The sequence below is a fragment of the Alosa pseudoharengus genome, unplaced genomic scaffold (assembly GCF_046254945.1).
Source record: "Alosa pseudoharengus isolate Yale_2024_CS ecotype anadromous, Long Island Sound unplaced genomic scaffold, YU_APseudo_1.1 YU_APseudo_1.1_scf_17, whole genome shotgun sequence".
Classification (NCBI taxonomy): domain Eukaryota; kingdom Metazoa; phylum Chordata; class Actinopteri; order Clupeiformes; family Clupeidae; genus Alosa; species Alosa pseudoharengus.
The window spans coordinates 32,163,367-32,188,632 of record NW_027468640.1 but is presented as its reverse complement, the minus strand read 5'-3'; the positions used below and the strand labels follow the sequence as shown (position 1 = coordinate 32,188,632).

The 25,266-nt window shown below is 41.4% G+C and overlaps 1 protein-coding gene across 2 annotated transcripts; it reads right to left on the bottom strand.

The window, feature by feature from the left end:
* Positions 1-2,864: 2,864 nt before the first annotated feature.
* On the bottom strand, positions 2,865-24,720 carry inpp5ja (inositol polyphosphate-5-phosphatase Ja). Of its 2 annotated transcripts, XM_076289332.1 has the most exons (13): positions 24,602-24,720; positions 15,987-16,718; positions 15,359-15,466; positions 14,545-14,653; positions 13,276-13,392; positions 10,495-10,670; positions 10,071-10,182; positions 7,888-7,997; positions 7,223-7,433; positions 6,802-6,939; positions 6,214-6,279; positions 5,953-6,057; positions 2,865-4,347 (listed from the first exon to the last, which is right to left on the bottom strand). In XM_076289332.1, the coding sequence occupies exons 2-13, from the start codon at positions 16,712-16,714 to the stop codon at positions 3,802-3,804; spliced, it is 2,526 nt and encodes an 841-aa protein (XP_076145447.1). In that variant the 5' UTR covers positions 16,715-16,718; positions 24,602-24,720; the 3' UTR covers positions 2,865-3,801. The 2 variants fall into 2 exon arrangements, with proteins under 2 accessions (XP_076145447.1, XP_076145448.1); XM_076289333.1 differs by lacking the exons at positions 5,953-6,057; positions 6,214-6,279.
* Positions 24,721-25,266: the final 546 nt, after the last annotated feature.

The window sequence follows — 25,266 nt, the reverse complement described above, 5'->3', positions numbered from 1 at the left end:
CCTATGAGAACATTGCTATTCTTTCATAATATTCAAAGATTCAAAAAGCTTTATTGTCTAATGTCTATGCTGCCATGTTAGAACATTTTCTTTTGATTGAAGGCAGAGTGTGTGTGATGTGTCAGTTGCATGAGTTTTGTATTTGTATCGCATTGGGAATGAAGGATTTGTTGTGTAAGGACTTTTTAGCCAGAGGCACTCTGAACCTTCTTCCTGATAGCTCAAAACTTGGAGGAGGGGATGGGAGGCATCCTGGATAATGAAGTCGGATTTTCTTTCCACTGCTTGTTTATAAAGATCAGATGGCTGTTTTTGTGGAATGCCTATGATCTTAACGGCTTGCCTGGCTATCCTAGCCAGCTTTCACTTGAATTTGTTTGGTAGGAAGCTGTACCAAGATGTGATGTTGAAAGCGATCTATCAAGATAGAATGACCTGTCTCACTTAAAATCCTTTAAGCCTTCTGAGGATACACATGAACTGTTGGGCCTTTTTTTTTTATTGTGTCAACATGCGTTCCTTTATGGGTATATTCAATTAAGTAAGAAAGTATTTATTTATATAGTGTTTTCTAGCACAATGGAAAAAAGTCCATGGGCAATGCCAATTCTCTTGGAGTGACACAGGGCACTGTGGGCACACTATTACCTCCATATGGATTTTGATATGCTGTGCCAACCAGACCTTTCATATCCGTTTTTATCCAAGGGTTTCATAATTCAATGTAACCCATGGATTTGGTTTTTGGACTTTAAACAAACATGTGTAGAGTATGTGATGTGTCTATCCGGCTGACAGTGATGTTACAAGAACATTCAAACCGGTTAAACCTGATATTGACATAATACTCCCTAAGGGTTTTTGACACATACACAATTATCCTTGTACATCCTTATCCTTGGTGACGACAGAGACGGTTGATAAAGCTGTATATTAAGGATCTTTGGTGACGAGATATTCTGACATGCAGTTACACAACAATTTTACCAATACATTAAAGGCACAGTCAGCGATTTCAAGCTCTGAAGCTCATAACATTTTCTGTCACATTCCGCAAAACATCTCATAATCCGCTAGCTGCCCATCCTGTGAATACACCATATAAAAAAAAACGGTGTCTGTAGGCAGCCCAGGCTCCAAAAGCTGGAAACAATCAAAATGGGGGCAACCTTTTTGTGAAGTTTCTTTGGGAATACTGAAGGGCAAACTGTTGGTCCTTTCCTTATTAATAAAGGTATTACATGTAAGACTTAAAATTGACCTAGAAATAGCAAGAAGAGAAGTAATCATTTTGACATAATGTGATGTATCTGCTTTTTACTGCATCCATAACTCTTTGAATATTTATTATCTGAATACTCATTACCTTACTTTATTATTTTTTTATGCAGCCTATTCTCTATTCATGATTAGGCCTCAGTGGGAATGGAAATATATTTATTTGAATCAGGGACAGTGCACAAAATAACATTTATCCTGGGATCCAGGAAAATATGTCTTGGGCCAGGTTGTAGCAGCAATTGCTAATTTGCACCTGTAGTCCCTGGGCAAGTATAAAAACATAAAATAAAATAACAGTAATATAAATAAATTACATAGGACTAAAGATGATGTGATGGCCATAGTATTTAACAAACAAGCAGTCTTAGAATAGAAAACATGGACGCCAGCAGCCCACTTACACTCTCTTACCCCCTCCCCAGCATACACATATAACTAAAGCCTGTTTAGTATTATCCAGCTCCACACACAGACACACACACACAACACCACCACAGACACACACACACACACACACACACACACACACACACACACACACAAACAACATCTTAAAAATGTGTGCAAACTTGTCTACTTAACATCCACCTCTTAGTCAAGCATGAAAAGGTATGAGAATTTGTACATAATATGTATTCTGTGGGGAGGGCATTCCACTGTCTCATGGCCACACATGAGAAAGAGGAACTCCCAAATTTGGTTATACGACGAGGGATGCTACACTCCCCCCTTGTGACACGTGGTGTAGTTCGCTCAGAATTTTCAGAGCAGAGTGTTACAAACTTTTTCAAAGGGGGAGCAGTAGCACTGTAAACTATTTTATGTAGTAAAGACACATTTGAGAGTTTCATTAGATTTTCAAAACTCAATAAACTATATTTGGCCAGTATATGACAGTGATGATAATGGCGTGTCTTTTTGTACAAAGATTCTAAAGGTTTTATCACTGTTTTACTTGCCTGAGACCAGGATGTGATGCAGTATAGAAGGTGAGGGATGATCATTGCTTGTAAGTATGTACTAGATGCCTCAGTGCTAAGAGAATTTCTTATATATTTAAAACTTGCTAAATTAAATTTCAGTGTGTTGCACAATTTTTTAACATGATCTTTAAAAGTAAGATTAGAATCAAGAGTTACTCCCAAATATTTAAATTTCTCTACATGTTTTATGTTTTGTTGATTTACTGAAATTTTGGGATAGGTCTTGGGTTTACAGTGACTGTAAAGTCCCTTGAGGCAATACTCACTGGCAGTAATGCTGTACATAGACATGGGACTACAATGACTCTTAATAAAACATGAAACCTCAAGTAAAGTCTTTGCATAGGACCTTTTGCAATATGCCTTCTGTCTGGAGATGTTTATGTAGAAAACGTGCCTTAACTATACCAAGCACAAAACACCATGGTTTTCTGTCTAACAATTTTGTGCAGGATTGCAGTAATTTATGTAGCTCTGTTTGTATCTGTGTTCTACACGTGTCACAGAGCTGTAAATGATTTCACAAATACACTTTCCACTTTCTTACTTTACTTTGACAAGTCAAGGTCAAAACACAAAGATCACTGGTCAGTGGTCATTTTATTCGGCTGTGTACACAGTCCTTCTCCATTGAACACTTAACACATCTGCCCCCAGAGTGTAATGCCTGATGCACACAAGTCACAAAACTGCCACATAAAAGCCATACCTAACCCAAACAGGCACAGAGAGTGTATATAGCCACATTCTAACACAAATGAGCACAAATCTGAGGTGGTCAGGTTACGACATATCTACAGTTGTACATTCAGCCTCAGTGATCAGATCCACTCCTATAGAAGGCTGTTAGTTAGGGAGAAGTACTGTGTTTCAGTAAAGCAGGGCACTGTTGCCTATGTTAACATATATTACCATGACACATGACTAGAACAAATAGATGCTCTTTAACACATACACTTTTAAAACAGAAACTCTCTCAAACACACATGTACATGTATACACACACACACACACACACACACACACGGATTCAGTGTCCACATATGGTCGTAGGTGCTGAACATACTTAATATCAAGTGCCATGAATTGCTGAAAGTATGTCATCAATCAGTAGTCCTGAAGCAAAGTTTTCCACATTTGTTGAAGAAATCTCCAACTCTTTTTCATTGTACGACATTCAGATAAATTGGTTTGAATGCTTGTGGGCATTCAGACTGAAAGTATACCACAACGCCCAAACAATATGACCACACCAGACACTGGGCAACACTACCGCACTAGAGAAGCCTTGCTGTCCCTGGGTCAGGATCAGCAGCAGAGGTCCCCTACAGGCCTTAAGCCTCTCCAAAGGAAAAAAATATATACTCTCTAAATATATTGCACATATATTTAATTTGCGTAGTAGAAAAAATATATAGCAATATATTTGAAACCGACAGGGGAAGTACAGTTAGCATGAGCATGTTTTGCAGTCTGAGTGCTGGAAAGGCTGGGGATGGGGATTGGGATTGGGGGAGGGGGGGTGCAGAGGCTCCCATCATAAGCCTGCGTCTGCAGCTGGACCAGGGTGGACCTGGGCCGGCCCCAGCATGGCCACGATGAGTGCCTCCGGGGTGGTGACCGTGCCGCCGCGGGGGGACAGGGGGCTGCGTGGGCTCAGGGGGCTGATGGGCGAGCAGGGGGAGGGGGAGCTGTCCTGGCACACCAGCCGCTCCTTCTTGGAGGTGCAGGAGGAGGAGGAGGCGGACGAGGAGCCGGAGGTGCGGGGGGCGCGCGGCGAGGGGCTCCTCGTGTGGGAGTCGCGGGGCCGCGGGCACAGGCTGAGGCTCTGCAGGGCGGGCAGCGGCGAGGCGGCGGAGAGGGTGGCAGCTGACCGCGGCGGTGGCACAGCGGGGCTGCGGCTGCGCTGCCGGCGCTGGCGCTGGTGGTGGGAGCGCTTGCCCGAGCGCGTCCCTGGGCTGGGGCTGCGCGAGGAGCTGGGGGCCAGCAGCACCAGCGTGCTGTCATCCTCGGAGCTCTCGTCCGAGCTCTCGGAGTGGGCTGCAGGCGCCGGGGCTGGCGGGCTCACCACAGGCAGGTGCACCTGCAAGCGGGCGTGAGGGGCGTGAATGACACAACAGGAAGCACCTGCACTGCTCTTCACTGGTCATCGAAGTACCTTTAGGGCTGATCCATGGCCTATAACAAGCTACGCAGACGCCAACGCATCGAGCTACGCAAGGAGGGTCAGATGCATACTTGCGTAGCAAAATGTGTCGCCCAAATTTTTGTAATTTTTGCATGCATTTCTGATGAGTAGCTTGTGCAGACTATGAGAACGCTCTTCAAAACGTGCATGAGTCTTGCATTTGCAACTGCATCCGCATAGCTTGCGTAGACTATGAAGCGAACCTTAAGTTGCCGATAACATACAAAAAAAACAGGCTTCGAAAATTCAAGTAACAATATTCAACAATTTGACACTCCTTTGGGTAATGGTACATGGTCAAATGAACACACCTTTCAGCTCGATTAGCCATTCAGGGGATGTGGTCCAAGGCAGACCATCATGCAAAAATACAGTATAAGGAAAGCTTTCACACAACACATTGCCAACTCAACCAAAGACAGAGGCTGTATCAGTGCCAGCTCTGCTGTTGGTGATGTACTGTTAATGACAGGTGTGTTTATCTGTGTTCTGTGTCTGTGTTTATTCAGACAGTTGGGAATGATAGGTATGCTTATCTGTCCATGACTATATACCCAAAACTTTAATTTAAAGATGATACCAGGACTAGTTGCACACTGTCTCTTTCAATACAGCAACTCCTATCCTGCATGTATTACTTCCACCCATAAGACACATCTGGAGTTTGTTTAAAGCATGTTTTCTTTATCTGCCCATAATGTAGCTTCTGTTTGAAGAATGAATATGCCTATGGCAATGGCAGATCCTGTCCACACCCTTTTTTCAAATATTCTGTTGACATTCTTTATCTGTGCCAGGAAAGCTGGCAGAGGATGCATCCAGGCGGACATGGGGTATCAGAGGCTGGCACTCAAAATGGGGCACAACAAATGTGCGACTGCCATCCAAGTTAAACAAAATGCCAAGTGTGTATTTAAGCCAGCAGGAAACAGTTTTGAAGAATGACGCACAACTCTGCAGATTAAAGATATGCATTTTGACTTTGTAACAGCTCAAACACATTTCCAAGTGTTCCCAGCTGTCGTCAAGAGAGCTGTGAAAATGACACATTAAAATGACCCCAAAAAGTACATTGCTGAAAATACTATGAAGTCATAAGTAATGGATGAGTTTTGTAAAAGACATAAGCACCACTTTTTTACATTATAAATCAAAGGGCTGAAATTACTGTACAACACCTGATGTAAAGCTGATGATAGATGGGGCAACGTTTTGAGCAATGTTCCTCAGTAAGTTCAAGCTCAAGTAGTTTATTGTCATGTACTCATAAAAGGAATTATAACTAATGAAATTCTTGTGCTCAAGAGCCACCTCAACATTGCTCAAAAAGCTGCCCTATGTATCATCAGCTTCAGAGTTCTTAATACTCAGATACTTGCTAATCTATGGTAGTTGTTTAGAAGTGAAATTTCTTAAGTAAGCGTGAAAAGTCGGTGACTGTATTGTCAAAGACTCAAGACTTGATCTGCAGGAGGAAACAGACAGGGCAAGGGTCATGACCTGGAAGGGCTCCGTCACTCCCACAATGCTGTTCATGTTGTGGCTATAGTAACCCAAGATGTATTCTCCGGCCTCCCTGGGCAGATCTTCCTCTGCAAAAGTTACCTGAACAGAAAACAAAAATGAGACGAGAGAGAAAGAAATTAACAAAAAAGAAATAAAAGAGAGAAGGAGAAATTAAACACTGTTTTTCTTTATTATCTATTTTTTGATTGAATTCACTGCATAAACAATATATCTTGCATCAACTAAGATTCATACCTGAGGCAGATTATCAGACTTAGCCCACACATATGCCACATAGTCTTTGTGATGTTTGAACCCCACCTGAAAAGAGTAATATTACTGATGATAAAGTGTCATTTACTTTGTGATCATCTTGTGGAAAGAATTATGGTATGTTAGCATATCAGTATTATGGAATGTTAGCATATCAGTTCTGAACTATAAGCCCATGTACAATTTACTGTTCTTAACATAATACTATATACAATTGGTTTCCTTACATTTCCAAAAATTCCATCATTGAGTACAAGTCCTAATTTTGCTATGTGAAAATGAAGGCAATGCTTTTTTATTATTATTGTAGTTGTGTACAATGCTTCCACTGGTTAAGCATGCAGATAGACCCTGTTGTTGTCAATGTGTAGACTTCAACTAAAATCCAAATGTTTCTGTTTCTGGTATCAGAGTGTATTGTCTCTTCATATAATGTTTCTAACTGTCAAGAGCATAACCAGCTCACCATAACAACAAACTACAGCTCCAGATTAGGAGTTTTTTCCAAGTTGGGAGGATATTTTAATAAAAACATGAAAACCAGAGGTTCATTTGCACTGAGCCTTATACCTTATAGAGGCCCACCCAGTCCCAGGAGCTTCTCTGGAAGGTTGAGGCCACTTCAAATTGCACAGTTGCATCTGAGACTTTAGTCCACTCCTTCTCAACTTCAAGTGTTACTAAAGGCACATTGACCCTGAAGGGAAACTGCAGCAGAGACAGGGAGCAGAGAGGTGAGGCTAAAAGGAGTCATCATAAGGCTAAAAGGAGTCATCATGAGGATAAAAGGAGTCATCATAAGGCTAAAAGGAGTCATCATGAGGATAAAAGGAGTCATCATGAGGGTAAAATGAGACACTGTCCTTTTGAATCAAACTCCTGAATCAAACTGATTCAGAGTTGAATAATTAGACAGACGGGTGACCTTCTGCTTGGTGTCATATAAAGTTATTGTTAGTGTCTGTAGCTATATATAAATATATTTTCTCACATGCAGAGAAAAGACGGCAGAAACGGGCTTGTGATCGCTGATGGTGAACCCCATGTGACTGCGGTAGGAGTGCTGTGTCACCCTGGTAACCCCGCCCAGCCAGGACGTCAGCCCGCGCTGCAGATTTGCATTGTGGGACGGCACTGGTGAACCAGTCCGACGAAGGCGCCACAGGATGCGGTCAGTCCATGCAGGCTTCCTCTTCTTAGCACTGTAAGCATGGGGAGGGGGAGATGTGAGCGGGAACAATGGCACATTTGTGTGGCGTCAAAAGTCCACAGATTTTGAACACCCTCATTGATGAAAGTAAAAAATAAATATAAAATCCCTTTCAAAATGCTTTCAAGTGAACAAGAGCAGTGAAGCAACTACAGACTCACCCCTTTTTTGCAATGTAAACAGAAGTGAAACCAAATTCTAGCATTTGGAATGCAGATGATCGTTTAGGAGGAAAAAGGGATATGAACATTTGTATGAAAATGTGAAGAGTATGAGACCTCTAGTTTGCAAGTTAAATGAGCAGGGACCATAGACTGTATGCAGGAAAATAAACACACACACACACACACACACACACACATGTTGCCTATTCGAAGTAAAGCTAATAATAAGGTACATGTTTATAGTCCATTTGTTAGTCACTTTGGATAAAAGTGTAAATCTACCTTGTGTCGTATGTATGAGTTCCCACATCAAACTTGTATGTCGGAGGGAAGTTGAGTGGACTCTCCATGAAACCTTCCAGAATAGGCTCACTGTTTTTGCCCATGTTGAGCTGAAGGGAAAATGTCAGCAGAAATGTTATTTCAAACAAACTGCAGCGATGCATTACACTATACATCACTAGTCTCCAGATAAACTACTAGGCACCTCTCAGATAAGTGTCACTCTTGTCTCACATTGTCTTGCTATCTGGCAATCCTTCTAGTAATAATGCACTTTCAACATATCCCTGTATCCAATCAGGTTTTTAAGCACCCTAATGTTGAAAGGCAGCACTTAACATCAGTCCAGCAGGCTTCAGAATGTCCTACTTTTTCTGTGGGGTTGTGGAATTGCCAGTCTGCAGTGAATTAAGCGGACTTCATTCCTGCTCTGGCCTCACAGTTATCACTTCAGTTGCTTGTGAGGATTAGGCCAGAGAATACTGCCACACCTGCAGCGTTATCAACCATTTATGCTTTTTCGCATACCAGTCGTTCATCTTGTCTCTAATGACTGGAGGTTTACTCAGTTGCTGCCTGCTCAGAACCACAACTCATTCGAATATCAAGCCATCGTGATAACTGAGCCATACAAATTATACTTGGTGGCTATTTATCTCCCTCCAGGACAACTTGGCAGCTTTGTGAATGGGACATTCTACTGTCTGCTATTCCAATGGATACATGCCCATTATTAATCCTTGCCGATTTTAATATTCATTTGGATAACTTGTCTTCAGTCGACTTCCTTACTCTCCTCATTTAATATCACACATGTCCACAGTCCTCCTACTCACAAGGCTGGTGGTGGATAAATGTGAGGCTGACAGCAACTAACACACTGGCTTCTGGCTTCCATTATACTCTTATTTCAAATGCATCTATTTTGTCTTTCCTCAATCAATTCCTCAATTATGAATTATGAATTAATCCTAATTAGGAATAGCATGAATAACCGTAGCATATTTACTTGACATGTCAGGCAGTTTTACCTCTAAAAGTATCAACATTGAGATTATATTTTTGTTTCTTTTAAGTGCTACAGCCAATTACCTTATTGAATTGCTGCCTCGTGTAATACACACTAAATAAGACTGCACTAATCACCGTAAGAAGAACTGTACTAATCATGAGGGAACCCCAATAGGCCCCTACAGAATTCTTCACTTGCTAATCTTGATAAGCCCTTTGGAGATTACTGTCATGGACATGTAGAAACTAGGGCAAAAGAGCCATGCAGGTATGTGTGAACATTATTGTTGCGATGATGTTTTGTAAACTGTTTACTAACTAAAGATGTTAAAGATTTCAGTAAGATGTCTTATCTGATATAACATCCATGTCTGCAAAAGTCTAAAAAGAAAAAACACTGAAATGATGAAATAATGTTTAAAGTTAACTTAATCAATTTAATCAATTCAGCCTGATGATAGTGCCCATAATCTCCCATAATACTTGCATATGCATAAAGAATGGGTTATTCAGCCAAAAAATACCTGCAGAAAAAAACACTCAATATGGAGTTCATGGTATAATGACCAGATTTTCATTTGGGGTGAATTTCCCCAAAGGTGCCTAGCTTTGAAATGTCAGCCTTGCCCTCCAGGCAGCTCAAAAGCTCATTTAAAAGTGATTTGGAGAATCTTAACAAAAATTTATTCAAGAGGCGAGGGTCTAATTTAAATAGCAGTATGGGTGCACCAATCTGTCTAACATGAGGAATGTGCAGACGTTGCCTGGACAACCCAACAATCTGCAAGTACAGACACAACCAAAAAATCCTGTTAGGTGTCAGATTGGACAGGAAAATTAAATTTGCTTTGCAATGCAACCTACAAAAAGTTATGGACAAAAAGTAAAAGCCTACAGAACACTACATTTCCCTCTCCAAAATAAGAATGATGGTCTTTTTTTACATGAGAACAAGTATAGATATGTCACATTTTTACTATGATTAAAAACATAAACCTAACTATAACAAACACTTTTGTAATTGTACCTCTCTGCAACTTGCTGCTTTCTATCTATTTCAAAGCGCCTCTTGTTCTCCACCTAGTGGCTTGAAATTGAACTGCAGCCTCTGAGGAAAAAGGAGATTGATGCATTGCACTGATATGACTGGAAATCCCTTACTGGAGACTGACCTGATCTCGCTCCCAGAGTAGAGACAGCTTACTGTTGTCAATGGCGCTCTTCACCACATGAATATCATAGTCTTCAATGCGGAAGTTCAGGTCACCAAACCAGAATACCACGCTGTTGACGAAAAAGACTTAGAGCTATTCACCACGTCCTATTGAATTTGTGTTATAACTCAGACTAAGTGTGAGTGTAATTTTAACTTAAGGCAAAACATGGTATTTTCTATGCATACAAAATATAATGTTTAATGTCTTGATGCTGGTCCCATTTGTTGGGATCGTATCTGATTTATCCAATTTTATTGTGCTGTGTTATGTCAATCCTGTTTCATCTACACACAACTGGTCTGCAGCGAACACAGGGCACTGCTAAACACCTTTAACCTTTAACCTTTGACTCTAACCACACCCACTCCCAGCCACCCACTCATGGTCCAGCACCCCAGGTGCCGTGCCGCCCTCGAACTGCTGCTGCTGCAGGATGCTCTCAAAGTCCTCCATGCGCTGCTCCAGGTTCCTCATGTGTGCCGGCAGGTGGCAGTTCAGGAAGCAGACCGGGTGCCCAAACACCATCATCCGTGCACTCACTCCACCCTTGTTACCCTGGGGGTGGAAGAAGAACACATTTATTTATCTAGAGAAAAACACTGACTTCATGTATTATGTTACAGTGAATATACTGTATACATATATTTTCATATAATGTTGTTGCCTAAAGAAAAACCTGGATGGACATGTATTTGTATAAATGTATGTATGTATTTGTGTATGTATGTGCTCTAATAGACCTAACATTTATTTTCACATGATGTGGGTAAATGTTTAATCTCTAAAGCTGTTTATTACAGGCTTATTCTGTTCACACTTTGTCAGTGGGTAAACTGTGTTAATTAAAAATAGAAGACAATTAAATGTAAGCATTATTAGTGGATTAGTAGAGGATGAGTGATTGTTCCACAGACAAAACCCCCACAGAGTAAAGTGTATTAATATCCCTGTGAAAAAGGAGTCCTCTCCTTTTCCCCTACGACAAACATTTGAAAAACTGCCTTGTGCCACACCTGAATGGACTGCAGCCAAACACACTCACCTGCACTCAGTTTGTTTTATTGCTGTTTATGTCTTGTGTATGTAGGTGTATGCATGCCTTTATACTGAGATATTTTAACTGTGATTGGGTTAATGGTACAGACCACCATCACCCCTGCATTCCCTATAATGGTTTAGCCCAGACCTAATTGGGTAATTGCCTAGCCTATTTAAAGGCAGGCTTATTTCACACGGGAGAGACACACAATAGACGGGAGACAACGGAAGACAGAGGGAAGAGCTGGAGATCCAGGGACTCAGGGAAGTTTAGAGAGTTAATTGAAGTTTATAATGTTAACCTTGCTTGCTGTGAGGCAAGGGTAGAAAGTATGGTCCAGAGTTATGCAAAGTCGCCTTGTTTGGATCGGGAGCCTAGAAAGTCTGTAAAATTGTTGCCTAGTTTAATGGCGAGTTCAAATGTTCACTTGAAGATACACACTGAAGATCCCTGGATTTTTATGTCTGGATTCCTGCTGTGCTTCCTCTTGGTTTGTGGACTAAACAAATAAATAATATTTTTGTATGGAACTGCTGTCTCCTGCCTTCCCTCGACACCACCTAATCCAGTGGCGCACCTCCCTAAACGTGAGGTGGTCGCCTCGGTCCCTCACATTTGGTGGCAGCGGTGGGATGGTACGTCACCGTGGATACTGGAGGAGGGAGAAAGGAGCAAAGCAACTCTGCAAGAGATGATCGGTACATTGGCCAGAGCAGCCCTGGTGGAGATTACAGGGCCACGAGAACAGCAGCGCTGGAGGAGGACATGCTGCAAGGTGGAGAGGTAGACTGTGACTAGGCAGAGACCGGAGAGAGCCGTCCAGGAATGTCAACCTACACCACAGCAAAGACGACCTCAAACCAGTACTGGCTGAAGCAGCAGTGCCAATTGCCTGGCCTGGAACTATTTCCCAGGTAGGAGCGGAGAACTATGGGGCAGATTTTCTGTCTCACCACCTGGTTTGTGAGACTGCAGAAGGGGAAGGAAATGTGAAAAAGGAGTCCTCTCCTTTTCCCCTACGACAAACATTTGAAAAACTGCCTTGTGCCACACCTGAATGGACTGCAGCCAAACACACTCACCTGCACTCAGTTTGTTTTATTGCTGTTTATGTCTTGTGTATGTAGGTGTATGCATGCCTTTATACTGAGATATTTTAACTGTGATTGGGTTAATGGTACAGACCACCATCACCCCTGCATTCCCTATAATGGTTTAGCCCAGACCTAATTGGGTAATTGCCTAGCCTATTTAAAGGCAGGCTTATTTCACACGGGAGAGACACACAATAGACGGGAGACAACGGAAGACAGAGGGAAGAGCTGGAGATCCAGGGACTCAGGGAAGTTTAGAGAGTTAATTGAAGTTTATAATGTTAACCTTGCTTGCTGTGAGGCAAGGGTAGAAAGTATGGTCCAGAGTTATGCAAAGTCGCCTTGTTTGGATCGGGAGCCTAGAAAGTCTGTAAAATTGTTGCCTAGTTTAATGGCGAGTTCAAATGTTCACTTGAAGATACACACTGAAGATCCCTGGATTTTTATGTCTGGATTCCTGCTGTGCTTCCTCTTGGTTTGTGGACTAAACAAATAAATAATATTTTTGTATGGAACTGCTGTCTCCTGCCTTCCCTCGACACCACCTAATCCAGTGGCGCACCTCCCTAAACGTGAGGTGGTCGCCTCGGTCCCTCACAATCCCCCTGTTGAATTCATTAGCCTCTCTGCCTCTGTTTTCACTAAAGTGATCAGTATGTTGTCACAGGTATTGTTTCTGACTATGAGCCATTTCAACACAGCACTTTTCAAAAACCTCAGCTTAATGGTTCTTATGAACATGAATTCAAAAGCATGTCTTATCAGCGACTAAGCAGTGTGCTATTACCTTTCTCTCCGGCTATTTGACTATTAAGTCATCCTGTCCATCCAATTTCATGGATAATTTTCACCCATTTATTCAATTTGGCTATTGTTATAGGCTCTCATAATTAGAAGTTCCAATTGTTCAGACAATAGACTAAATTGTCAGTGAAAGTAAGAAGGCTGGACAAAAGTCTGGCATGACACACACACACACACACACACACACACACACACACACACACACACACACACACACACACACCCAGTAGCCCCCCAGGCCTGTGCGCGTGCTCTGGGTCTGGACACCCCTCAGGAACGGCAGGTGGCAGAACTTGGAGAAGACCAGCAGCAGGACCCCCTGCATGCGCTGCGACGTCACCTACAGAAGACGACACACAACGAGTGACAAAGGTGGAGGTGAGATTCATGTTGATCTGTTTATCTTCAGTACTGTCCATGAAACAGACAAAGATTTATATGATATGTGAAATTAATGTATGTAAAGTTGTAACTGTAATCTATAAAAAGTCTGGTATGTTATAGGAAGAACGGGTTGTTATAGGAAAATGTGTAATTGCTAGGGCTGCGCAATTTGGGGGAAATATCTAATTGCACATTTTCTGACATATATTGCAATTGCGATTTGCGATATGATTTGTAAATGTCAATTAATTGATTCAGTTCAATATTACAGATGTCTCTTCAATTAGTGCCACACCTTATTGGTGAGCGCGCCCAGTGCACAAGAAGCACAGCACCCCCAACTGACTGTGAAGCTCACCAATCAGAATTTCTGTGCCCCTCACACACTACGCACACATCCACCAACCAGAAGTGGCAGTCAAGGAGGATGACATGAATCTAAAAGTCATAAATGTGACAAAATTAACTGTGCACTATTATTTGTAGCCTTTGCGATTAGATTATTTGCTTTGGTTCATATTGCGATTGCGATAATTGTGCAGCACTAGTAATTGTGCTTGCACATAGTGATTGTGCCATTATTGGTCTGGCCAAAGAAATACAAAAGGAAATGTCACAAGACATAACATAACACAGAATTTCTTCCAATATCCCAATAACACATGGAAGAGATTACTCTAAATGACATACATAAAGAATGTATTAATTACCCACACTGCAACAAGAGAAAGGAAAACATGTTATATGCTGCATTGCTTTGCATGACCACAGATGATAGAAGTTGGCTGTGATTTAAAAAGGGATTTGTGCTCTGTGAGGCCGTCAAATTTAGATTCCTTTCTGTTAGGACATGCTGCAAAGCAGTCAAGGTGCTTTGGGACTGAGCAGAGAATGGTGAAAGACTTCCGGACATTAAAGCCAGTGTGTCCTATTTATTTAGCCCCTTTCCCAGAACAGTGCGGAGCAAATTAACAGTTCAAGTCTGCTAATTAACATGTGTGCAGATGCCAGGCTGCTTTCCACATTCCACTGGGAACTCAAATCGAGACACAACATTATTATAGGAAAAAAATCGCTTAGCAACTAGATCAGTTAACTCTTCACTGACCAGCACATAACCAAAGCGACTGACGGTCTCCATGCACAGATCACTCCACTGGTCGGTGAACAGCACATCTTTGAGACGCTTGTTGATCATCGAGTTCATTTCCTGTAGCCTAAAAATCACAGTGAGGAAAAAGCCAACAAGTGTTTATTCATATTTTTTAGTTTCCACTTTTATAACAACATAACTCATAACTTTATAAAAATGCTGTGCACCTTTGAATTCCACTTAATTTTCCTCTGGGAATTAATTAATTTAATTCCAAATTGGGAAATTAAAGGAACCATATGTAAGATTGTGGCCAAAACTGGTACTGCAATCACTTTCAAAATACTGAAGAGCGGTGTATCCCCTCCCCCTCCCCCCTGACTTGAGGTTGCCAACCCTGATGGCGAAACACTACTGACTTTGTGATTAGTAGATAGGTGGAGAGTGGCGCATCAGGCCAAAACACAACATGACATGACAAAACACAACATCAACATCAGTTGAGGGCTGCAACTTCACTTTTTAAATGACAATATCCTGGCCGGACTACTGTTGTCAGTGATATAAGTATTTGAAATCAACATGATTTCTTAATGTCTAGTGACATATCAGGGCCATATTATGAAATATTTTTCTTACATACGGTTCCTTTAACGTCAGAGCTCTTTGCGCAAGAGATTGACTTCATGGGTATTTGTGTTACTAGGTTGACCAAACAGATGTCTCTAAACAAATTACACAAGCATTAGGAGCTATAGAGCACTGGTCGGCGTTTCTGTGAATCAAAAGGTAAACAGATGTTTGTTTTGCAGCGACGCTGGCGACTCACCCTACGATGAACATGTCTATGTTCCCGCTGCTCAGATTTGGCCCAAATAAGGAAGTGATGTCGTCAGGAGGCACAGCTGATCCTACATTCCATGTGACGATATGGACCCTGTTCATGTGGAAATCTTATGATATGGTTAAGTGCAAGCACACACACACACACACACTTAACAGAGATGAAGTGGGTTTCACAAACAAAAATGCAAACCAACCGGAAAAAAAGAGCCATTAAAAAGACTTTAAAAATAATCATTACTTGAAGAATGCACCAAAGTCCTTGACTGCAAACACAGATATAAACACAATGACTGGTCAACATGTATACACACAGCAAAATATTCTGCAGTGTTATGGGACCTGATTGCGTGAGGAACAGCCAGTAAGGAGTGTGTCTGGGAAATCTTCCAGGAGCACACATTCTGCCTCCAGTCTGTTGCCAGTATGACTCTCACACATAAACAGAGTTGTGTGCGTTGGTTGAGAGAGGAGCAGCACACAAGCACCAGTCGGCTATTATTATTCTGTTTTAACAGCCATAGCAACAGCAATTTCATGAACAAGTCCCTAGCTGCAGAGCTAGCTGTGGGGACCTGTTGTCATGGGGGTGTATGAGTTGAGGTGAGGCTCACCTGAAATCATCCATGTCCATGCCAGCTTTGTCCGTCCTCCCCTTGGTGCCTTCTGAGAGAGCAGACAGCGGTTCGGGACTGACCCTGAGCTGAGAGCTGAGGTATGACTGACCGGGTTTGGGCTGTGGAACAGGGGGAGGACTGATGCTGGGTTGGGCAGTCAGGTTTCTGGCCGGGGCGACCACTGCACTGGGCTGAGATGAGATGTGCGGGAATGCGGCGTTGCTCGGGGGAGGGATGAGAGCGGTCTGGGATGGGGACACCTGCTGCGGGCTCCTGTTGGCCTGCGGGCTCCTGTTGGCCTGCGGACTCCTGTTGGCCTGCGGACTGTGGGAGCTCGGAGGGGCCAGGGGCTGCGAGGACTCCGGGGTCATCGGCGTGTGGCCCAGGGAGCCCAACGGGGACACTGAGGCCTTGGGCCTGGGGATGGATTCGGGGTTCTTGAGGGCCTTGCCGGCGGCCGAGCCCGTCCCCAGGACCGTGGGCCGGGGACGACTGATGCTGACCGGAGGGGGCAGGCACAGCTCCGCACCTGCAACCTCAGCAGCCTCCGGGGAGAGCTGGATGGCTCTGGTGGCGGCCTGCTGCTGTGTCCTTGGGACGGGCGCAGGACAGAAGCTGGGTGGGGGCAGGCTGGAGAGCCCTGAGGCTGGAGACATGGCTACGCTGAAGGGGTCAGAGAGTCTCGTGGAGAACGAGCAGCTTTGGTTCGGCTGCATTGGATCCATCAACCTATAAAAGAGATAATAATGACAGGAGCATTATATATTAAGAATCGGACTTTGATGCATTTAGTACCGGTCTTCGATGCTGCACAATGCTCCAATGTGTTGCATGGTTATTAAATGTTATTATGGTGTGTGTTTTCTTTAGCTGTATATTTAGCTAAGGCTTATCACCCGAATCTATTAGTTTAAGATGTACAGTGCATTCAGAAAGTTTCCAAACCCTTTAAAATTTTCCACATACAGATTAATCTTAAAATAGATTGTTACATATTTAATTCTAGTTCTGAAAACATTTGAAGTGTTTTCATTATTAAAAATAAAACAGTGGAATACTGTTTGTAGGTTGACAAGAAAAAATGACTTTGGTCCATTGTAAAATGAGTCGCTTAACAAAATGTGGAAAACTTGAAAACGTCAGAAAACGTTACGAATACACAGTAGGTATTCTGCATCCTTCGGCATCAGTGACTGTATTGAAAGAGGACATGGAGACAATAAGCATCTGATCCGTCAGGGCTGGGCTGGGCTGACAGCCACAGAGATGAGATGAGCTGAGAGACAAGGCAGAGAGGACGGACAGTTTCTGATGGCAACAGCAGCACAGCACAGACTGAGCAACAGTTGCAGGCACATTCTCTAATCTCAAAAGGAGACGAAAGGCTTGTTTGTTTGCCCTTCAATCCCTCCCCCTTTGGGTCACAGCAGCACGTAGCCAGCCACTGTGTCCTGCAGACGGTGACTGAGACGGTGGCAGAAGACAGAGAGAGCCTGCCAAAGCAGCCTGTCACCCACCCACCCCCCGCCACCGACCCAACCCCTCCACCCTCCCCCCACACCTCACCCCTCCTCCACCCCCGTGTGAGCTTGTCCCGCTCCCCTCTTCCGCAGCCGTCACTGCTGACATCAACACAATGCCAGCCGCCAGCAATCAGCCAAGATCAACTTTCTCTCCTCCGTCAGAAGACGAACGGGGTGCCCTCCCCTGTCCCTGATCTACTTTTCTGTTGCCAAGCAACGACTCTTTTTTCCCCAGCCCCCACCCTCCCCTCGGCCTGCCATTCCTCCTCCAGTACATTCCAGAGTAGCTCTCCTTTGACCTCTGTCTAGAGGTGGAAGGTGATTGGGTGTATAGTTGGTCATACTGATGCCACACTATACCACACTGAAGGATGTCTCCTTGTGAACCGGTCTTGTTACCTCCATGACAAACATACGAGGGAGGGGGAGAAGCTGAATTCACTAAATTAATTATATGGCATATCTGACACTGTTATGAAATACACAGGTGTAATGGGGCTGACGTCATACAAGATGCAGATCATACTAGACTTTGTAGCACAAGGAATTTTATATTTTTCCTGTATTTAATTGAAATCTCATTTTAATAATAATATAATGCCTTGACTGACAAAAATATATGTACTTAGTGCCATAAGACAATACAAGCAGTGTTGGGTCAGATTACTTTGAAATGTATTCCATTACTGAGTACAGACTACATGCCAATTTTTGTAATCAGTAACGTAATCCATTGGATTACAAAAATAATGTAACATAAGCTGAATACTTTTGAATTACTTTTGGATTACTTTAAAATAAAAAACTCAAAAATTAAATACATTGAATAAAAAACACACTCAATCAAGATAATTGTGATGCTACACTGAATAGCAAAAGTGTATTGAAAAGGCCCTTGGCTCTGTGTGTGTTTGCGAGTGTGTTTTGGGGTGCAAGATGGCCTACTTGATAGGTAAAATACTTGTGTGCATTGTCTTCTACATTCCGTGTCCATTTACTCCAAATTGGGTCTATATTCATTTGACTATTAACTACACTGCATATTGTCTGCATGATATAAAGTTACTATACTATTTTGTAATTTGTATTTTATTGAGTTGAAGAAAATGACTCTGTATTTCCTATCAAAATACTTTATTGTAGTTTTATATTTTAAAAATACTGCAAAATAATCTCTTTGAGACATCTGTGTGATGATGTCATAAAAGTGCAGAATGATGGAAGCTAATTGGTGCTGACTTATGCCAAGCACACACTGTGATGTTGACCTGATTTCAGCCCAGAATCAGTTGACCAACTTTTGACTCAGGTCTGTCCGATTTGTTGTGTAGTTTGAGCAGGCTCGCAACTAGAGCCCGCTAATTATTTCAACCAATATTTTCAACCAATATCATAATTTGTGCTGTAGCATTTTGCGCTTCAGAATTTTAACCATGCACACACTGGTGGAATAGTTACGATGATACTGCAGTAAGTTCACAACCTCAAAGTATATGTGCTGAGTTTCACATTTCAGAAATGGTCAAAAATAGTGTACATTTCAGCATTCCATGAAATTATGCAGAAGTGGTCACCTGTGTTGTTCAGTTAGTTAATCTAAGATAAGCTAGTTATCTTGGTCATTGTAATGGCCATCTATACATGCTGTGTCTTCTTTTTTCAGGATAGCCTGGGCAAACCATATCTGGGAAAGTATGATATGATAATATTTGCATATGACTTATGTCAGGCTTTATATCAAGAAAAAAAACATTACGTCTCATTACTTTTTTTTCTTCATATTTTTGCATTAATGTCACTAGGAAGGCAAAGAAGCATACCAGTAGAAATATTCATATCTGTGTAAGTAGGATTGTCTGGAATCTGGCTGGCAATAAGAACTATGATAGTGGGATACTCTGTGGCTAAGTAATTAGCATTTACAAATTTACAAAAATCTATAGTTTACATTAAAATACAGTATAATTTCGGACCGAAGTTGGAGACCATGTAGAAATTTCAAATGTCAAAACCGGATTAGGCCTACTCGGGAACCGCTTATTGTACAGAGGCATGCTTTCCTCATATTAGGTAAGGTCTGCTGTTTATTACAGTGCATGAAAATGCACTGTTCTGTTATCCGAAGTTTTCTTCTTCTTCTTCTTCTTCTTCCCACCAAATGTCTGCGTCTAATTCAGCTTCAACCGTTTAACATATAAACTTCGTTCAAACTTTGCAGCGTAGGTCTTGAAAAGGGCACTTGAAGAATGTATTTTTCACTTTTGTAAACTTTATACTTTTTGAGATATTAACAAAAGACAAGCTTATTTTTCCCCATAGACTTTGCATTGGCACTATGACATCACAATGGGCTAATTAACTTGATTTGCACCTGTATCAACTTCCAGCTGCTCAACTAGGACCCATCAAAGGGCCGGTTAAACTGATTGCACCTGTAATAACTGCTTTCTGCTCAACTAGGCCAACTCTCCCTGTGTCTCTCCATTCTACAAGGATATAAGGCACATTCGATCCAATTTTTTATCCATTCATCCTCTTCAAACCATTCACTCATCCACCCATTAAAAATCCTATCAACATCCATTAAACAATCTGCCTATCAACATCCATTCAACTTTCTGTCTATCAACATCCATTACACTATCTACATTTAAACTATATACTCTGTCTCAGGCTTTAAGCATACAATCTGGCTCTCTTAAGACTACAGATCCTGTTCAACTATTTCCTCTGCCCACAACTGTTTCAAAATAAATGTCCTCACTACAATAATTCACTATTAAATAATTTAACTATTTAAACTACTCAACTAACTGTTCAGCCATTTCAACTGTCAGTTGTTATCAACTATGACTCCTGCCAACTGTTTCCTCTGCCCACAACTGTTTCCAAATAAAAGTTTGTTTTGCATTTTATGTTAATATACAGTATGTTTTGCATTTTCATGCACTGGTAATTTCCACGAAATTAAATTTTCTAGTTGTGATATAGGGTTTGTCATGTTTTGAGTGAAGAGTTTGTGAGATATTTCACCGAGAGTATGTGTATCGGGTGTGCAGAATGCAAATATTATTAAATTTCAATGTTCAATGTTAATGTTTTCACAAACCATTTATCACAGCAACCTGGTGCTAATATGATTGGAAAGCTTAGATTCCGCTCATTCACATGATATGCTGTGTGATATGTAAGGAGTAGGCCTACTCTATGAGCAATTTAGTTGAACTGGACTTGAGATTTTACTGGGGCATAGCAGTTCAGTATATGGGAACGTGTCCCAGTAAAAAGGTATTAACCGACTGGTTTGACACTAGGGAAAGTGTGAAGCCAATAAAATGAGTGAGTCTCACGGCCAATGCGTGAGAGTTGGCAGCCCTGACCTGGTACACATGTAGCCCCCATTTCCCCATTTAAACCCAAATTGCTTTTTTATGTCTAAATCTCACTCCTGATCCAGGTCATGGCGCCAATGTCTTGTGTTGATTTGCACACTCGCCCCGCAAACAGCAACACCTTGGAATTAGGAGTTGAGCGTGCTAACAATCGAGCTAAAAGCCCAGGCTGCTGGCACAATTAGCACAACTCTTAAGGCGTTGGGAAGGAGGTTAACATACACAACATACTGCACGGATATGTACCAGCTAGCTACAGTAACACAACTGGAATAGGCCTCTAAGCAGACATTGGGGGGTGTCCTCATTTTGGCCAATTTGTCCTCACTTTCAGAGTCTGGTTGATGGTCACCCTTCTGCTACACTATAGCACACATGTAGCCTTAACTTCCCCTTTTAAACACAATTATGACTATCAACTGCTCATGTATTTCTCACAAGAAGTGGGAAAAATAGGTGTCCATTTAGCTGGGTCGCGGTTGGTTGTGCTAAAAGGCAATAACCCCTTAAATTATGACATTATGAAATTATGCAAGTTTTCTGCAAATAAATGACAGATTGAGACTTACAAATATAACCATCAACATATTTAAGCCATCTTGTTGTGAAAAAAGATTGCAATTAAAGCATGATTATCACACATAATGTGACCTGTGTTATTTGACTGAGGGGCCCTGTTTAGATATCAGGGTGAATAATATAACCTCTGTTATATGATTGAGGGGCCCTATTAAGACTAGGGCTGTCAAAATAACTGATTAATTTCGATTAATTAATTTGAGAAAAAATAACTGATTAAAAAAATTAGTGCAGATTAATCGATTCCGTATGACCTTTGACCCCGAGCCGTTCTAGTCAGTAAAAATTAGACTGTAAAATGAAGGAGAGAGAAGAAAACGTGCTGCCTGGATCATTGATTGGAACATTTACTTTTAAAAAACGGCCTGATGGTGTTGATAAAAAATAAAGTGTTGAAAATAAAGTCCTCTGCAATGTCTGCAGCAAGGAATTTGCATATCACCAGAGTTCATCAACTCTATAGTCGCACATCAATGCAAAGAAATAAGTGTTGACATTGAGGGGAGTGTTAATTTATTTTCATTGTGTCCCCTAGGTTATATCTGTGGCCTGAAATGCCTTGTATGTGAAAAAAAAACTTCTTCCCGAAGCACTTTTGAATTTATTTCCTCAGCATATTAGGTCATATCATAGATTATTATGGCAATTATTTGAACAGTGAAAATAATAATAAAAGAGTCTTTGAACTTTAATGTCACTAATGCTGATTATTCAATGATTCATTTGAATTTAAATATTTAAAATACTTTCACAGCAAAAATTATATATGCGATTAATTTAGATTAATTAATCACAGAGTATGTAATTAATTAGATTATTTTTTTTAATCGATTGACAGCCCTAATTAAGACATATCACATAACATAACCTATAATATTTGACTGAGGGGCCCTATTCCGATTTCATTGATGGAGAACATAGTAGTGACTTCACGCAGAAGCTTGGGCTTCAGGGATCCCTGAACACTTGAGCCCCTAGGCCTGTTAGGCCTATTCAGTAATCCATCCCTGCTCATACATTTGCCTGTTTAGAACTATTGAACTGTTTTGGAATTTCTGGTGTGTGATATTCCCTATGTACCTATGTACCTTATTAAAGTTTTAATAGTCTAATGCTTGGGATAAAAAAGCTTATTTACAAAGTGACTTCATGCCCCCTTGAAAAAAGTATTTTGAGTGTTTTGAAGTACAAAAATACATAAGATAATACCAGTGTAACAATTTAAATAGCATCTCATTTGGTGAGATGGACATTCTGTCACTCAATCAAGACACACACACACACACACACACACACACACACACACACACATACACACAACCGGAAAAAGCACACACATCCTGTATAGCATACAATTCAGTTTGAGTCCAAAGTTATGCAAATGAGTCTCAAGCTCAAGGTTGCATAATGTGATTCACCCTCATTTGGGTCAACTGTGCATTGCACAGCCATTCTTTATGGCTGCACTGTCACTGATATAGAATAGTTGATAAATATTATATACATTCTTATATTACATTCTATGTAATAATGTATGCACTCTATTCTATCGGATGATTTATGCTTTGTTTTAGTCCAGTTTCACACATATCACCGAAAGACCACTGTTATGCATAGCGCGTTATACTATGCTTTAACATTTCAATTGTTCTTTTATAGTAAACCAAGTCTGATATGATGGCAAACCATCCATGTGAGTCAGTCTAACCTTATCCTTGCCATGTAGCCTATATCAAGATTTTTGATTTCTTTGTTTCTCATTATTCTTAGTCCTTAATCATAGGACAAGTGATTGGACCAGTTCACTTATGGTATTTTGAGTGTACTGTAAGTTTACATCCCTGCGGGTTAGAAGCTTTTGAAGCTTGTTGACCCTGACTGAAGCTAATGTCCGAGGGTAATTCGTTTCTGTACAACTGACAAAATGGGGTTAGCTTGAAAAGGCCGTTTCTCAAAAGAAGCTGGAGACACAGAGAGAAGAAGAAACAAAATAGTGGGGAAACTGAAATAAAAGACAAGTGGCCTGGCAATTTATTATTTTTATTTTTTTGCATACAAGAACATTAAGGTATTATGGAGGTCCATGATTAATCACAATTGGCTTTATTGACGGTTGTCAGGTTGGGGTCACATATATATTTATTATTATATTAATTTATTTATTATTTGCAAACATCTGAAAGGATGCTGACGTCATTGTATTCACATCTGCACACACAGCCTGCATGGCTTTGAACATCAGAGAAACAGGATAAAAAAAAAAATCAAGATGCTAATACTATGTGAATCCCTACTACTTCCAGCTATCAGTTTGGCTCGTTTTAATAGATAGAAATTGGGCGGTTTGAGGTTGGCTACAACTGGTGGTGTCTAATGCAAAAGTCAACAGCCTATGTTTTTTGGATAACATATTTCATTTCATTTGCACAATGTGCAAATATGTTTCTGATCTTGGTTAATTATACAGTAGGCTACAAAACAATAATGATACCTTAATTTTGTTCTCAAACGTCATTTGGCAATCCATTGCGTGCCACGCGTGTGCACACGTCATTACGATAGTTTAAGGTTACGGGTGGATGAACGAGGATGTAGGCTACTTCAGTAAAACTCCGAACAAGGAACTGTGACCTTTCACAGGGTAATTTTCAATACAACCACGATGGAAACTGAGTTTGTTTTAATCAGAAATACTGGACTGGTTAAATTAGTCAGAGTGCGTCTCAAATATTTGCTCCTACAACTGAGAAAACGAGCAACCAAAACACAAGGTCATCTCAGCACATCATCGCTGGTCCCTCAGCACACGGGTGCAATTATGTCAATAAAGAAATGTAAGGAAATTCTTCCCCTGGCCAAACTGCAAATGCTGTGATCTAATAAAGAAATGATTGATGTTACGGTGAAACGAATAATCAGAGAATGTAGCCCATGCGATGTTAAAAGCAGGCACTATCTCGTGAATGCGACAGCGGACTACCTGAGTGCATCGTAATCAACCGAGTTAGGCTATCTATCCAAACCCCACATAAGTTATGTGTGCATATAACACTCGTGCGGTAGAGACTAGCCTAACTAAAATCTGCACGCTTCATAATGTTTTTTTTTTTTATCTTACCTGTCCTGTCTCGCTCCACCGGTGCGATTGTCCCACTACAGAGGCGTCCACATCATGCAGCCTTGTACGGACGACCAAAAATCAGGAATGACAAACGATGTCAACCTGCGGACGCAGTTGAGCTTCACGTAACGTTAGTTATTGTCGTAAGTCTTCTTCAAACTGATGTCCACAAATCCAGTCAACATCTAAGAGTATAGATGTGATTTAATCCAAGCATTCATTTACCCGCTGCAATTGTAGCCTAAACCGGCATGTGGGGAATTAGAATTGCCCACGCGTGTCCTCCTGCAGAGTAGCCTAGAGCAGCGTCAGTTGGCTAGTGTCAGCTGAAGAAGTGCTTCAGCAGGATACCTTGACCCCCCTAAAAACAGCCTGATCTAATAAGCTTAATTCTTGCGCAGCACCAGAACAATTTTGCTGTCCTCTACGTGCACTGAATTCCCATACCTTGCGGACAGGCATGTCCATCAGTGTTTTGCTGCCTTATCAGTTTTGGCTCACACTTTTATAGACAGATATATCAGACATTATTCTACAACTAGTTTTGGCTAATGGTGTAGATATAACTCCTTTAGACACCTCTGTTTAAGAATTAATTTAACAGCTTCCATGAGTGAACATTTGGAAAAAACCTCCCACATAAAATGAATTGACGCAAATCA

Bases quoted from the DNA above. Each gene is read 5' to 3' on its own strand.
- inpp5ja (XM_076289332.1), bottom strand. From the start codon at position 16,714: ATGGATCCAATGCAGCCGAACCAAAGCTGCTCGTTCTCCACGAGACTC. The intron at 10,671-13,275 runs GTGTGTGTGTGT...TTCCACCCCCAG, and splicing joins CAGGCCTGGGGGGCTACTGG to GGTAACAAGGGTGGAGTGAG. The intron at 4,348-5,952 runs GTCATGACCCTT...GCCCGCTTGCAG, and splicing joins GAGTGACGGAGCCCTTCCAG to GTGCACCTGCCTGTGGTGAG.